Below are 16,848 nucleotides of genomic sequence, written 5' to 3' on the forward strand. Positions count from 1 at the left end.
TTTTGCGGAAAACAGTACTATGCTGTCTACACTGGCCCTTTTGCGCAAAAGTCTTTCGGAAAAAGACTTTTGCCCAAACGGGAGCAGCATAGTTTTTCCAGAAAAGCACTGATGATTTTACATGAGATCGTCAGTGCTTTTCTGGAAATTCAAGCGGCCAGTGTAGACAGCTGGCAAGTTTTTCCGGAAAAGCAGCAAGCTTTACCTGACAATTAACTTTTTGGAGGAGGGAAATAAAAGGAAAATGTACATACTTTATTTAAATAATTGTTGTTTTCAAAAATAGAATTATTTGGATAAAGTTAATTTTTATTTCAGATTTCTTTAAAAAAGGGATTGCTGAAATTTTTCCATTTAATTATTTTTACTATTTAAAAAAAGGAATTCTATCAAGTATTGTTTTTCTTCATCCCTATAAACTCTTATCATTCACTCTGTTTTTAACAAAAAAGGGCTATAGTCAGTTTGGTTTCCAAAAACATTTTCTTCTAGTTTTCCACATCTTCTCTCTTTACCAAGCTTGATTTCAACATAGTCCTTGAATGACATCAACATGGTCTTTTTTGTGTGCACTAATTTAGGCTTTCTGGTTCTCTTGCCCTTATTATAACATTTGTTATGGAAAGGAGGGCAAGTTGTTTTCCATCAGTATTTGTTGTTAGAAGTTATGGTAACCGCTTATGACCTTTGGTATATTTTTTCCCTAATTGATTTTACAATTAAAGGTGAATTTGCAGGCCCAATTATCACCAACAGCAGACTTTAGAATCGACAATTAACTTTAGTTTTTGCACCATCGCCAGCAACACAATAGACTACAGCTTAAGCATTGAGAGGATGATCTGCTAAGCCTTTACTGCTGGCTACTGTAAGAGGCCCCTGGCAATGGAAAACAAAACAGACACTCACCTGCAGAGAAGCAAATGGATTTTCATAGACTGGTTCTGTAATTAATGAAAACATCAATGCAGAATGGAGGCAATAGAAAAAGAAAAAACAGCTGCAATTTTCCCTCAGGCAAGAGAGAACAAAACAGTTGATGTCATTCTGTTTAACTGCCTAGGGGTATTCAACAATTCTCATGAGTAGGGGACTTTTCCAAAGTGGGGCTGGAGAGAAGGAGACATTTCTGCACACAGCAAAACTGACACTATTTGCGCCTAAGAAACATGGGAGATTATGTCCAGTAAAGCACATCAGTAATCAGCCTTTGGAAAAACACTTGCTAGATCAAACATAAAACTTTCTATGCTCATTTTGCACATCTTTTTTATCATGACTGTAGGGGTAAGTCTCTTCTTAATGGAGGAAGGGTGCAAGCATTTAACACTTTGCGTCTTCATCAGTCTTCATATGAAGTCCAGTTTGTAGCTGAAAGCTTCCTTTGCTAGCCAGATGAAAGGCAGATAAAAGGGTGAAAGCTCAAGACTGGAAGTTCTGTTATGGGAGCTCTTACATAAGAACGGACATACTGGATCAGACCAAAGGTCAATCTAGCCCAGTCTCCTGTCTCCTGACAGTGGCTAATGCCAGGTGCTCCAAAGGGAATGAACAGAACAGGGAATCATCAAGTAATCCATCCCCGTCACCATTCCCAGCTTGACAGAGGTTAGGGACACCATCCCTGCCCATCTTGGCTAATAGCCATTGGACCTACCCTCCATGAATTTATCTAGTTCTTTTTTGACCCCTGTTCAAGTCCTGGTATCCACACTATCCTCTGGCAAGGAGTTCCACAGGTTGACTGTGCATTATGCATTCTTACCTGACCCTCATCATCGTAGTTGGGTATTAAGAGAATGTCACTAACAGCTGCTATGTGTTTGATCTCTGATTCTCCATACAGGGAGAATTGTGTATGCAGTGGAGTTTAAGATGCAATAGGTCCAAGATATGAACAACCTGGTAAAACGGTATTGCTGTAGAATCAAAAATTCAAGATTTGCATAATACAGAAAGAAGGACATTCCTGAATTGAGCAAAACTAACCTCCTGTTCAGCTTATTGAAAGCCTGTAAGGGCATTCTTAGAGGGCCCCAATAAGGGTTCCCTACATGCTACTGAAGCAAACAGAAGAGACCAACTCGGTTTCACCTTCAAGTCAATTCCCTTCTACAGGCTTGTTGCCACTGCATGGCTTGCTCAAGATACAACTCAAATATTGCCCCAACCCTACTCCTACCCACACACAAACATCTCAAGCTCTATGTAAGCAACAGTTAAGACTCCAGCGGGCTGGTTTGTTAAGTATGGGTTGTCACACCTGTGCTGCAGATGTTTGCACAATAATACAGTGGGGATCTGGCTACAGCTTGGGGTACGGCTCATCAGCTGAGAGGCAGAGGCTGGTCACTCTGTATGGCTCCTGGATTGTTTTGCAGGGGACTGGCGGCTCTCAGAGGAGCAGAGTAGCTGAAACTCACCACAGCACCTAAGACAAGCAACTAGTGAGTCCCCAGCTGTGAACAGATTGTGCTGAACACAGTGAGACTAGCTCTGTGGGACTGGGATGGACTATTCCCGCAAGATATTGGTGTCCTGGTGCCCCCCCCCCCCCCCAATTATCCGTCTCCACCCATTGTCTCATTTTATACTCAAGATGGTCAGCTCTTGGGAGTGGTTGTTCCGTGTCTGAACAGCACCTATCGACCTGCGCTATGCCTATCTCGCCTAGTGCAACTAGGTCCTGGTCCATGCCTAGGTGCTACCACAATACAGATCTTCCTCCAGTGAGGGAAAGGGGCATAGAACTGTTATTTGCAGGGTGGGTGTTTGGTGACTGATGGAATTCAACAGTAGGGAATTTATTCAGGATCCATGTGCAGTTCAGATACGTTTTTTTCCCCCAGTTATGGGCCCAGTCCAGCTCTGTAAGTCCTTTAGAGTCAGTGCGGTTACATCAGGGATAAACTGGCCTGTACACGTTTAATTGGAGCCCAACACCACACCATGGTGAATGCCTGGCATTCGTATCAGCTCAAGTAATTAGCACTTGGCAATCCCCAATAAGGGCTAGCACCTCTCTCGGACACAGCAGAGCTGAGTGCTACGCAAGCACTCAGCCTTCCAGATGCTGCTGGACAAATAGAATGGGGCAAATAATTTCGCCTCTCTCGGGTTGGAAAGGCCCTGCAATTTCTCAGAGATCCAGATAAGCAGGGTGAATCTTCATGCTACCAACACCTTCCACTCCACTCCCTGCAACCTTTCACACCGACATCTGAGGGCCGGTGGCAGAAATTGAGCCAGCACACCCCAGCCTGTACCAAAAAGGGGGTGCTCCTACAGCAGATGCCATCTTTTAGATGGGCCCCAGAGCGCTGCAGCTTGACGCAAACCCCCGCCCCCAGCAGTGAAAGAACATGCAGAGGCCTCCTCAGAGTATCTAATTCCATCAATGCAAGTTCAGACCCTAATCCTGGCAACATATTGGCACATACTCAAGTGTTTGCAGAATCCTGGCCCTTGCCAGCAAGGGAAGAGACGATCACAACTTTCCAGGAGCATTACACCCTGTTGAAGTGTCCAGACTTTTGAAAATGGTTCATGTCGACGCTCAAGATACTGGTGTCCTGGTGCTCCCCCATTTGTCTGTCTCCACCCCTCATCTCATTTAATACACAAGATGGTCAGCTCTTCGGAGCAGCGACCGTCTGCCTGTTCTGAGTCTGTACAGCATCTACTGGCCTGCGGTTAGTCCAAGCCTGCGGCTGCCAGCACAAATATACACGTGATGCAGGGAAAAACCCGCCATGAGATTCACTTCATTGTGTATAAACCTTTAATTTTAAAAATACAAGTTCAAGGGCCTATGTAAGAAGAAAACAACAAAAGTTACATAATGAATCAGATCTTCTTTCAGATGCAGTGATACAAGCCATCAGCACCCACAGGGGCACGGAAGCTACCCTGCAGTGATTGCTATTTGTGTTGGACTTGAACCCATTCCCTTCCCTTGTCTCAAATTCCTATTACATTGGGTTTTATTGTATAAAAAACAAGAGCCCCACAGGCGAGCTCAGCCAGGATCTCCCTGCCCTGCTGCAGAATGGCCTGTTAAGAGCTCCTCTAAGCCAGGCTGATCCCTGTGTTTCTTGGGGGACCAGTTGGCGGCCAGCACCTCCACAGCTGCTGCCAGGGGACAAAGCCCAGGGCCCACAGGGAAGTTCCTACAGCCTGGCAGTGTAATAACCTCTGGGTTTGGTGGGCTAGGGAGCCAGAAGGAAAGGCCCAGCCTTGCTCAGTCCTCACCAGCCTGCTCCAATGGGGAAACGGGGCCACCGCTGCTGCAGAGTTTACACTGCAGGGTGCCCATCGGGTTTACATTGCAGAGTGCCCATCAGACCGTGTCATTTTGCAGCTCTTTGGCTCTTGCTGCTGCACAGCAACGGGCCATATTCTGACCCGTTACCCTAGTGCAGCCCTGGGAGAAGCGACACGGACATCTGGCTGGTTGCTCTGCGTTTACAGCAGAGGGAGAGGAGAAATTCCAGCATGGAGCCCCAGACACACCCACGCCAACCAGCCATGCGTGCAGCTTGGGATCGGTAGTGATCATCCAGGGGTCCCTAAGCTGCTTTGAGCTGGCCTGGCTCCCAGCAGGAGCCATGTTAGACTTCAAAAAAACACCCTCTCCCCACTGAAAAGAGCCTCTTCTTGCTCCATGAGCTGCATAGCCCGTTGCCAGGGAGTCCCACACTTCCTTACTTTGATGGCTGGGAGACAGGGGGAAAGGGAACCTTAAATTCCCAACCCATCATTCCACCCCTACAACCTCCCATTTCACTGAGCAGCTTGCCTGTACCATGGTCTCTGCACCCATTGAAAGAGCCCTGACAAGACACCTGACAGGGACTTCCCAGAGGCTGGTGAGCTCTTGATTGATGCTCCTGGCTAGTTCCCTCTGTGCAGCTCCCCTGAAGCAGATGGGTTTGGAGGAGAAGCAGAGCACGTTTGAGATAGGGTGGGAGTAACAGGACAGCCCTCGGAAGGTGCAGTTGGCAGCCTGATTAGTGGAGCCCTCTGCACCAGCAAAGCCTTTGCACTCTCAAATTCCTGTTGCATCAGGTTTACAGAACTGCTCCCCTTCACACCAGCCGACGATCTGGCCTTCAATTCTGAAGTCACTGTGCTTAGTGGTGGCAGCCTTGCAACGTGGCTTCCTGAGCAGATTCCTCCCCACAGCCTCACACTGCAGAGGCAAAGCTGGATGGGATGGAGCAAGAGACTGGCAAGGTGTCCCAGAGCCAGACTTTCCCCAGGCACCGGTGACAGCTGGCTCATCGATGACCCAAGATGCAGCCTGCAGAATTTATCGTCTTTTTTTGGGGAGGGGGGTGGAAGGACCAGTGGCGGAGGCCAGGAGGTTGGCCTGGAAATGCCAGAGCCAAACATGTTCCAATAACTAGCTCAAGCAGCTTGGGGAGTTCCCAATTAAGGGCAGCTACTTCAAACGGTTTACAAAAGTCTCTCCCACTGGCTCTCTCTCTACTGTGCGACCAACACGCTGCCATGGAGCAGCGAAGACCTCAGAGGACTTGCTGATCCCGTGGTGTTTTGCTGACTGCCTTCCCCATAGCTGCAGACATTCAAAACATGCGCGAGAACAAAACCCAAAGAATGACTTGTGTATTAGCCTCATCTGCATGGCTATGGAGACCTGCTCTCGTACAGCACACCAAGCAAAGCTGGCTCTAGCCAAGGCCCTGGTGGGAGCAGAAGGACATGGAAGCAGAAATCGTGCAAGGCCTGGCAATGGCTGTATTTCGGCTGTGGGGATTTGTGTCAGCCCATGAGCTGAGACCAAGCATCAGGCTGCATTTATCACCTCCCGTGTTTCTGCTCCTGTGTCTTGTTGCCTCAGGCGGGGGGAGGGAGAGGGACATGTTACATCAGGTAGGTTATTTTAAAACAGAGGCATGTTTCAATGTTCTGCCCCCAGTCCTCTTTCAATCAGAAATTCACTGGACTAAGTTCTCCCACTGGGCAGATTATCATGGCGCATTAAGGCACAACGGTCAAGGCCTGACCTACAGGTTGGTCTGAAGCCCCGTAGCAGATTTCCTCTCCCCCTTCCCTCCCCACCCACAGTGTCCCAATCTATAAATCAGCACTTTACAAACAGGTGCAAATTCTGCTGCAAACGAGGCTCCAAGCAAATTCCTGCTTCAAGGACACGCAGGGCTCCCGTTGAACAATCTGCTGTCCAGGCTAGCCTAGTTTTGTTCTTTTCCCTCTGAACAGCCTGGGCTTTACAGTCAGCCCAGGGCAAACCCGGCTGATCCCGACTGCAACTCAGTGCGTGAAACAGGAGTAGCGGAGGTGGGCGAATTTGGCTGCTAGTTCCATCAAAGCCGGCACAGCTCCTGCTTTTCCATTAACATCCGCTTCTTCCTCAGCAGGCGTGCTCCCAAATGCAGAGGTTTGGGTGCCCAAGTTGGTTTATTGCTAAAAAAACAGAAATTGCTAGAGAGGTACAAGACAGGATGGGGCCCTCTCAGCAGGCAGATCCCAGGTGTTTGTTGTTAACTCTGTATTGCAGACAGCCCTGGAGGCTAGATGTCCCTTTACATAGGACAGCAGGGCAGCCCAGCCCCAGATGGACCCTGCGGCTCAGGCGTCATTTCATGATTGATTGCTCCACTCAGACCAAGCTGGAGGCCCACTCTCATCTCACTAGTCTCAGCAACAAAGCAACCACGTGTCAGATAAAGGCTCAGTTATTCCAAAACCTGTTACTTTTTCCCTCCATGGGCCAGTTGCGGTGGGGATTTGTGCAATGTCTGACAGCTGGGGACCGGATGGAATTCCACCGGTTCCACTCGCACAGGTCAGAAACCCTTGAGGTTATGGACAACCTGGGTGATCTCAGACCTTTTCTGTCCTCCATCCCAAGCCTATGTGCAGCTTGGCCTCCTCCCCCAGAGCAGGGCCAATAGAAAGGGCCAAAGGGGCATGAGAGTCCCTTACCCAAGTGCACTAGGCCAGTAGGATGGAGCATGGGGAATGGGAGCCTCAGACTTGCCAAAGTCAGAGATCCACGCAACATGCTGACAATGAATTCGGAGAAGAGCAGCATGTAGGCTGCCCAGACTGGAGGGCTGGCTGGGATTTTTTTCCCTCAGTGGTGAAAAAGTGGCAGCTGTAAAAAAAAAAAGAGTCCTGAAAAAAAAGCAGCTGACAGATTTTATACCAAGACTCCAAGTAGGTTTCTATAGACATTAAAGAGACTCAGTGCAGAGCACAGCTTCCCCACACACTGACGCGGTCTCCTCAGATTCTGGTTGCTGACTGTAACCTACCACACTTCCCTTTCTGGTGGAGAAAAGCCAGCACCAGCTGAGGCTGAAAAGATAGGTTCCCCTCTCATTTACGATTCACAGAGCATCATTCTGCCGTATTGCACATCTGTTTCCACACACGCCCCCTCCTCTACACCCAAACATTTGGTTAAGATAGGAAAGATCTGGAATTGAAGCTAGGAAAGATCTGGAATTGAAGCAACACCCTGAGAAGCACCGAGAGAAAAACAGATTAAATTGAATTTTCTGTGGAGAATAACACCAAATTCCATCCACCCACCCTCCCAGCCAATGGCAGCAGAAAATTCTTCCTTCACATTGCTCTTAGTTCTTCCGCTGCTGGCTCCTCTCCAGTTAAGCTGTAATAACTGCTTTTTGGAATGGATGTGTGCGCCAGCAGACTCCTATCCGAGGATTGCTGGCCGCTAGGACATTGTTTTTCCTCCTAAAGTGACTGGAATGTCAGCAGGTAGGGGGTGCTCCCTGGTGAAACGAGACCCTGCCCCGGCCGCTCAAAGAACCCAAACCGTTCAGGCCATGGGAAAGAGGCCACACTCTAGGAGCTAGTTAGCGTCCCATGCAGGCAGCTGCTAACATGAGCTGGTCTGCAGGTTCCCCTCTGTCAGCAGCGAGGCGATGGAGGATGGGCCGTATGCGCTGTCGAACTCCTCGTCCGAGCTCAAGTGGTCGTCGTTCAGGGAGGTCTCGGCTGCCGAGCGAGCGGCCTTGCGCCTGGATCGGGGAAGAGGACGAGCCAGTTCACACCTGCACTGCCGAGTGGCGGTGCTCACCCGGCCCGGCACGCTGGCCCCAGACAGCTGTTTCCCATTGGGAAACAGTAGGGGGGAATCCCAGCTGTAAACCAGGCTCTCCAGAGGGGTGCTTGCCGACGTGGGTCAGACACACCGCACGTGGGGGCAGCAACGAGAAGAAAGCAGGAGTCAGTCTAGACTGCAACAGGTGCCAACCCGCAGGACTGAGCCTTCCAAGGAGTCTGAAGCAGGACCGCTCCCAGCCGTGGTTTGACCCGCAGTGGGACTGGGATGTTTGATTAGGGCTACAGACTTCCTTTGACCACAGGCTTAGTGTGAACGGCCCTAGCAAGGACATGGGCTGGAGCATGGCTTGGACTGTGGGTGTGCTGCCGCCCCACTGCCGGGAGGTCATTTAGACCAGAGTCCTGATCTCCAGAAGATCTTCCTTGGTGTGCCCAGCCTAGAAGTCCACATTGCTACAGGGCTGGGGGGAGGAGGGTAGAGAAGGCAGCCTGCAATGATCTCTCAAGGGGGAGTTTTCTACTGCCACCTTTCCACTAGGGGAGCCAGGGCTTCAGCCAGAGCGAGGGGAGACTGGTAATGGAGCAAAGCTAAGACACAGAGGGGAGACAGAACACATATTGCTCCAGGAGACCCTTGGCTATGGCTCTGGAAGGACCCCTGAGATGCAGGACTAAGGAGGGGATTCTGCAGTGCACAGCTGGGGAGAGACAACCAACCCTCCTCCCCCACACCTACCAGGCCTCCTTCTCCAGGGTCTTGACGCGATTCTGCAGCTGCTCATTGAGTTCGTGCTGCTCCTCCAGCTCCCGCTGTGCTTTCTTCCTGGCGCCCTCCAGGCGCTCGATCTCCTCCTCAGCCTCGTCCATCTGGCGCTTGAGCGCCTTGACGCGGAGGCTCAGCTGCGCAAGGGAGAGGGGCATAAGGGGCGAGGCAGGTTGGCTTGTGGTGCTGCAGGGATGCCACTGAGCCCCGCTCACCCAGGCAGTGCTGGAGGGACCTCACCCCCAACCCAACCCACCCCACCCACCCCAGGACAGCAAGGGCCATTTACAGTCACAGCAGCAGACTGGGGATGAGAGAACCTGGAGCAAACTGGGAAAGGGCTGTGCTCAGCCCCCACTGGAAAGCCAGGGTGGGAATCTTTGGGGTGCTACAGTGCTGGAGCAGGACAGGAGCCTAGAGACTCTAGGACTCCTGGGGGCACATCCCGTAGCTCCTAGCGCTGCAGTGAGCGAAGCCTCTCTAGGATTTGTTCCCAGTGAATTGCAGGAGAACTTGTCTGGACCTTCTGGGCACAAGGGCATAGGAGAGGATTGTGGGAAGGCACTGGAGGACTATCAGCACGATCGGGATACAGCCTGCATCAAAAATGGAACCTCAGCCATCACTCCCACCCCATTTTAATTGGGATCACCATCTTGGATTGTCAAAAGGACAGCCCGTCCTCCATCTTGGTGCCCCTTCTCCTTCAGGCTTTTGGCGCCAAAATGGAGGAAAAGGCAGGAACGTGGACAGTCACATGGCAGTAAATCTGCCTAGCAGCTGGAATGCAGGTAGGGGAGTTTCAGTCACTCTGAGGGCACATGGAGGCCCTCCCCCAGAGCACCAGCCTTGCATATAGCTAGAGCCTGAGGAGTAAGGACCTTTCAACTTACCTTCACTCACACCACCCGATTCGGGCTAATGGGCCTGCCTGGGTTTAAGGCACCAAACTTGGGTGTTTTGTGGGCAGGGACCAGGGGCAACAGCCAGCTAAGAGCTCAGGCAAGTGTTGCAAGGACGCAAGACTCCTAGGGGGTTAAGAAGCATTCAGGACAGGAGGGAAGGCTTTTTTCTTAGAGCAGCGACAGGCAACCTAGGCTAGCGAGGGGGCCGCATGAGAGGCCCTCTTTCATCTCAGTGGGCCGCAAGACTGTCGTACTCAAGACAGTCTCCCAGGACAGGACAGTTTTGCTAACTGCGATGGCGTACCTAGAATTTGCAGGATGCTGATGGAGCTTCAGCAGCGCTTTGATTGGATGCAGGAGGAGCACGTGGCTCTCACAGTCAGTGCTGTGTGCAACCAGCGTGCACCTTGGTCACGGGCCCTGGCTTTACAGGCGTGTCACTATAGTCACTCCACTAGGGAAACATACTATGTGGCTGGAAACCAGTGGAGTCTGGCAACCCTGCACGTGGGCACCAGCAAACAAAATGTCTCCTGGGCCACATACAGAACACTGAGGGGCCGCAGACTGCCCACCACTGTCTTAGAGGATGGAGTAAGCAGTTAAGGTGGGGGATAAGGGGGGAAATAAAGATGCTCAGATACAGATCAGAGTCTATGCTGTTTTTAAGCTACTGTACATGGACAGGATGCCGCTGCACCATGGACAGAGTCTATCTCCTTAACACCTATAAGTCAGGCCGCATTCCATCACACCAAGCGCATCAGCTGCAGCTTTAGGAAGCCAGGCGCAATTAGGACTTTCTCCAGCAGGAGATCAGGTGGAGAAGATGCATGTTCAAGATTTCAATTCCCAAGAGAAACTGGACGCAGCCCCATGCCTCTGCGCCACATGCACAGGCTTTGGGCTCTGGGAATGCCACCCTGGATACTGTAATTGGGCAGTTTAATTAGGCAGCAAAAAGGGTGTGTTCCAGCAGCTTCGTTCTCAGGGAAGCACGGGGAGGTGAGGTCAATAGAACCCAATGGATCTGCCCCAACACGGAGGAAGCAGGCTAAGGGGGAGCAGAGGACAGCCAGGGAGCTGCCGTAACTAGGGGGGATGGAGGAGCAACAGAGAACAGGAAATTGAAGGCGAGTGCCGACTCGTGAGATGGGGCTGGCAGATTCTAAAAAAGCTTCTATAAGACTATTTTGCGGGGGGTCTTCCATACAAACTCTGGCCCCAACAAGCTCCGTAAAAAGGACAGAAGAGGCAGAGACACTGAAGTATTTGTCTGTAATTGGGATAGGGGAGGTCGATTAGGCAAAGATATGGGGTGGCTGCAGCAGGAGAGGGGATGGCTCTTGCACCAAGAGGAGAAACGTGTTTCATGACGGAACAGAGAGGAGAGATGTGGAAGAGAAACTGAGACCAGATCCATGGGTTTCCATCAGTATCCAACTTGGATCGGCCTGTAGTAGAAGTCAGTCCCTAATGGGATCCATATCACTGTCCGAAAGCATACATGAAAACAAACACGCGTACACATGCCTCTTAGCTGATGGGCTTGTGCTAGCCATGAGCAGCCTGGATTCAGCTGTGAAGAAACACACAAGCACACACACTCCTCTTAGCGGATGGGCTTGTGCTAGCCATGAGCAGCCTGGGTTCAGCTGTGTGAAGGGGGAGGGGGAGGGGGAGACGGAGACAGAGACAGAGAGCTCCAGCTACACAGAGCCAGCTTGGCAGAGAAACGAGGAATCCTCAGCCAAGCGGGTGCCAGAGGCTGCGGAAGATATTTCAACCTTTAAATGAATAATTGGATGATAGACACTGGAAGAAAAGAGCAGAGGGAAGGGAGTGACGCCCTGGGACAGCTCCAAGAGCCTGAGCATGCGCGTCCGAGTGGGAGACAGACTATGTTCCGCTACACACCTGGTCCTTCTGGTCATTCACATGTTGCCTTTCGTCGTCGATCTGGATCGTCAGCTCCTTCACTTTCCTTTCCAGTTTGCGGTTCGAGGACACCAGGATGTTCTTCTCCCTGAAACCACATTGGATGCACAACTCAACTGCTGCTCTGACACGTGTGTGATCTCTGTTTACCTTATGGTGGACCCCAGAGACCCCTACTGAGTTCCCAGTCTAATATGGAAGAGAGAAACGCAGGATCACCACAAACGTTCCCTCTAATTTTTCCATCCATGTGCAGAATACATTTTGTTATGTGCACAAAGGCACATTCTACTGGTGGTGCACATCTGCAACACAGGCTGCCAGCTGTGGGTGCTATGCAAATCGGCCGGGCAGCATTTGAATCTCTCCTGGGTGGCTGCCCAAGTGCTTATCTTACAGGGAACACAGATCATTCCTTCCCAGATGGGAAAGACCCAGAGAGAGGCCCCAGCTCACACCAGCAGTCAGAAGCAGAGCTGGGATTTGAATCAAGAGCTCCCCTGCAGGATCCTAATCACAAGGCCATCTCTTCCCTGGGATGAGCCACCTGCTATTAGATTTGGCAAATTTACGAGAAAAATTACTACAGTGCACAAGACTAATTCTGGGGCAAGGCGGCAGGCCTGGAAGCAGACACCCTGTTGATTTACAACACAGGGACAGCCCCAAGGCAGAGTGCGCCAGGCACACTTCCCCCAGATGCTGCCAACCAGGTGATTAGGCAGGCGGGTTACGCAATGCCGAATGCTCGCAACTGGACGACGTCAAGCCAACTGTGCACACGGGTCTGAGTGTGGCCACTCCGACACGGCCCACCTGGGCAGGGGGGAAAGCTGCCTGCGGACAACCGAGAGGCTCTCTGTCCTCTTTTACACAACAGTGATCAGTGCCACGCCCTCTGGATGATGTGTTTTTCCACCCCTCCAGCACTAAACCAGAGACACCGAGCGACACTGATTAGGATTTGGAATGCCTATTTCTAGTCTGAGGTGGGGAACCACCTACCGTAGTTCTCTCTAAGCTGCGCGCAAAGGACATTTCTACCCCGCCCACCTCCTAAGCAGAAGTGGAGCAGCATGGTGGGAGGCAAGCGACTGCTTCGGTGGCTGGAGCCCAAGGAACCACATGCAAGCAGCTACTCAGGGGCAGAGGACTGTTGCTGCCGGAGGTTCGGGCGGTGGGAGGGTTAGAACTGCGGGCTGCAGGGCTGCTGCTGCCAGGGGTTGGGGCTATGGGTGGGTTGGAGGCCTGCTGGGGGTTGGGGTTAAAGAGATTCTTCATTCCTAATATTAAAACAGAGAAGGGAAAGGTACCCAAAAACCAAAATGATCAGAATTGAGAACAGATCCTGGATATGAAGCCCTCTTGCTGTATATGCTGGAGGAATGGATCACTGCCCAAAAATCTACGCCGTAAGCAAGTCTGGAGCTGAGCTGTACTGTGTCTTTTATTGCAGCCTTGAAGTGTAGGAGGTATTAGTGAGCTGGAGGAGAGAAGATAGGACTATTGCAGTTTGCTTGTGTCTGTGCCCAGCTCTGCTGATGACTTCCTGTGTGAATTCAGGCAATTTATTGACTAATCTGTGCCTCAGTTTCCCTGTCTATAGGACACTGTACCTCAAAAGCATCACAGAAGGTTTGGGATGCCCTGTTCATTTCATGTAGGCAAAGTGGCATGAGGCTGTCAGCACAAAGGGGAAACAGTTATCTGCTACATTTAGTGCCTAATCTCACTTTAGTAGGTCAAGCTATGGGCTTCCTCCCCATTGCCAAAGCACCAAATGTACATCCATGCCCCCCTGCCCTCAGCTTCACGCCCTCCCACACTGCAAGAAAGGGGAAACACAGAGCTGTTCCTTTGGCAGGGGAATTCTCCCATGAGTGGGTGCCACGGTGGTGCACATCCGAACAAGTGCATATGACCTCGCTGTTGGCGCACAAGACAAAACTCACTTCACTCATGGATGGAAAATCTTAGTGGGAACACTGCTCCTTACCCTCTCTCCTAGGGGCAGTCTTTGGAGGCTTGTCTTCACGGGAAAGGTGCATTTCAGGGGTTATTTAAAACCAAATTCTATTAAACTGGTACCAGAAGGACACTCAGATTTCGATTGCTAATAAAGCACCATCACCGGGAGCCCACCGTTAACCTGAAACCAGGGCGTAGACATGAGGGTGTGAAACGGTTTAGCTAAAATGAATTTTAAAAATTGGTGTTCACTGAGTATGCCTCCCTGCACAGATGGTTTTGTTCTCAGGGTTTTGTTGAACCTAGCCACAGCTGCTCTGGCTGCCAAGGACGGCAGGGGCTGTCCTCACAGCTGTTTATTGTGCTGCTAGGTAGTGCCAACCTGGCCAAGCGCACAGGGAATGAGGTTCTGGCCCTCTCCTGCCAGCTAGGAGAAAAGCTTCAGACACCCTCCAACAGAGTCCGTTCTAGCTGACTACGCTTGGTACCGGAACCGAACCGGCACATATGTGTGCAGCGAAAGGGTTAAATGCAACATCTGACCTCGCCTGGAAACTGCTGTTGTGAAATTCAGCCTCCGAATGTGTCTGGGAGGCAGATCAAGAAAGGGGCATGGGGAAGAGAAACAAGGCTGAACCGTGGAGGAGGGAGAGAATTCTGGACGTGAAAGCCTGTGGACCAGCACTAGGACGACTGAACTAAACCCCTTCCTGAGGTTGCATAAGAAGAACAGGGCCTAGGAACCCAGCTAGAGGTCATGCACTCCCCTGAGACCTATTCTGTGCAAGGCTCCCAAGCTTTCTGGTTAGCACACGGGGCGGGAGTAAGCATTCCTACACTCCATTACCAGTCCTGCCCCTAACATCTGAGGAGTAACATGTCTGCTGCGTGCCTCAGTTTCCCCCATCCAGAGCCATCCCATCCATTGTAAAGTTCGGTGCAGTCACCCTGGGGGCAGCAGCAGTACCCCAGCCCCACTCTGCCACCAGCTCCTGGTGCTGCTGGGCCCTGCACCCATCTACAAACTAGGGGTAGCAATTCCCTCCATCAGAGGGGCTGAGATGCTTATACTGATAAACTTTCCAACGTAAACCAGGCCTCGGTTTTTGGATGTGAATATTTACTGAACTGTGATACTGGCCCACCCCTTTGCAACAGACACAGTAACGCACATTGGAAAAAATAATCCCAACTATACATACAATATGATAGGGAGTAATTTGGCTACAACTACTCAAGAGAGATCTTGGGAGTCATTGTGCATAGTTCTCTGAAAACATCTACTCAGCGTGCAGCAGTAGTCAAAAAGCAAATAAAATGTTAGGAATCATTTAAAAGGGACAGAGAACAAGACAGAAAATAACTTATTGCCTCTATCTAAAACCATGGTACTCCCACATCTTGAATACTATGTACAGATGTGGTCGCCTCATCTTAAAAAAAAAAAGATATATTGGCATTGGAAAAGGTTCAGAAAAGGGCAACAAAAGTGATTAGGGGTTTTGAATGGGTCCCATATAAAGAGGGATTAAAAAGACTTGGACTTTTCAGCTTAGAAAAGAGGAGACTAAGGGGGGGATATGATAGAGGTCTATAAAATCATGAGTGGTGTGGAAAAAGAGAATAGTAAATAATTTTTCCTTTATTCCCACATATAAGAACTAGGGGTCACCAAATGAAATTAATAGGCAGCAGCTTTAAAACAAACCAAAGGAAGTTTTTCTTCATTCAGTGCACAACCTATGGAACTCCTTGCCAGAGGACTTGGTGAAGGCTAAGACTTGAACAGGGTTCAAAAAAGAACTAGATAGATTCATGCAAGTTTGGTCCATCAATGGCTATTAGCCAGGATGGGTAGGGATGGTGTCCCTAGCCTGTGTGTGTCTGGAAATGGGTAACAAGGGAGGGATCACGTGAGGATTCCCTGTTGTGTTCCCTCCCTCTGGGACTTCTGGTACTGGCCACCATTGGCAGACAGGATACTGGGCTAGATGGACTGTTGGTCTGACCTAGTGTGACTGTTCTTATGTTCTTCATACCAGTGTAAGAGGTGACATGGTCTAGTACAGCTTAGTTTCCTTTCCACCGAGGAATAGCTATACTGCTATAGCTTCATTCCCTCTGGGGGAGGCATGGAAAGGGCTGTAGCTAGCACTCCATACGGTTCAAGCAATATAATATGTGTTTAGACAAGGGCTTAACAAGGAGTGCTTGTTATGATCTTCTGCCACACTGGGCCAGGTCCAATTCCTGTTTCCACATCTTTTACCTTTCTTCTGCCTGCAGCTTATCCTGCAGCTCCTGGATCCGGGACTCCAGCTGAGACAAATTGGCGCTGGGTTTCTGCAGGCCTTCTGAGCTGGCCAGTCGGCTTTTCAGGTCTTTGTTCTGGTAGGAGAAATTATACCTGATTAGCCACCCATAACACCAACAGCTGGAGTGAGAACGTTGGTGTTATAAACAGAGAGAAAGAACCGGACTGTTATGTAAATACCAACAGTGAGTCACGCACTGCAAAATCCCTTTCCCAAATAGGAAGCTCACTGAGTTATATAATGGCAATTATGTTTTCCTGCATTCAAAATGTTGCCAACTTATCGTAATTTAAAGCTGCGCGTGGAATGCAAGTGCTAAAAAGCAGACAAAGACGGCTCTCCCGCTCTGCAAAGCCAGTGCTGGCAGGACATGCTGGAAGGGGGCCATAGGGTTACATCTCCATGTACACTATGCCTCCCAATGCTGCATTACTATCAGCAGGAAAAACCATGCACCTCCCCACAGACCGGAGCGGACATGCCCACAGTCCTGTACAGATACAGGTTTAGCCTCAAGCCAAAGAGCTCCTGGTGGGGACAGAGTCCAGCACCAGGGCCGGCCCACAACATTTTGGCACTTGAGGTGGGGAGCTCAAATGACGCCCCCATGCCCCTTTTCTCCTGCCAGCCTGTTACATCTCTTGTGCCCTCCTTCCTTCAGTACAGCATTCCACCATCTCGGTGCTACTAGAGCAGAGAGAATACATCTGCACCAGCAGCAGACACAATTTTCTACACTCTGGGTCCTAGTGGCACCCCCAGCACAGTCTGGCACCTGAGGTGGCTGCCTCAGTTCTCCTTATGGTAAGGCCAGCCCTGTCCAGCACCAAATTCAGACATTATCAGTTTATTGAACAGTTTTGTCAACCCAAGAGCTACA

At 50.4% G+C, this 16,848-nt stretch overlaps 1 protein-coding gene across 3 annotated transcripts in view; it reads right to left on the reverse strand.

The window, feature by feature from the left end:
- Window positions 1-3,763: 3,763 nt before the first annotated feature.
- CGN (cingulin) overlaps window positions 3,764-16,848 on the reverse strand; it is a 70,723-nt gene continuing 57,638 nt past the window's right edge. For all 3 annotated transcript variants that reach the window (XM_075906932.1, XM_075906930.1, XM_075906931.1), the window contains exons 18-21: window positions 15,923-16,041; window positions 11,665-11,773; window positions 8,816-8,979; window positions 3,764-8,033 (exon numbers count right to left, since the gene is read on the reverse strand). In XM_075906932.1, the coding sequence (XP_075763047.1) occupies window positions 7,892-8,033; window positions 8,816-8,979; window positions 11,665-11,773; window positions 15,923-16,041 (534 nt within the window). In that variant the 3' untranslated portion in view covers window positions 3,764-7,891. The remainder of the gene's footprint in view (window positions 8,034-8,815; window positions 8,980-11,664; window positions 11,774-15,922; window positions 16,042-16,848) is intronic.

The sequence above is a fragment of the Pelodiscus sinensis genome, chromosome 24 (assembly GCF_049634645.1).
Source record: "Pelodiscus sinensis isolate JC-2024 chromosome 24, ASM4963464v1, whole genome shotgun sequence".
Taxonomy (NCBI): Eukaryota; Metazoa; Chordata; order Testudines; family Trionychidae; genus Pelodiscus; species Pelodiscus sinensis.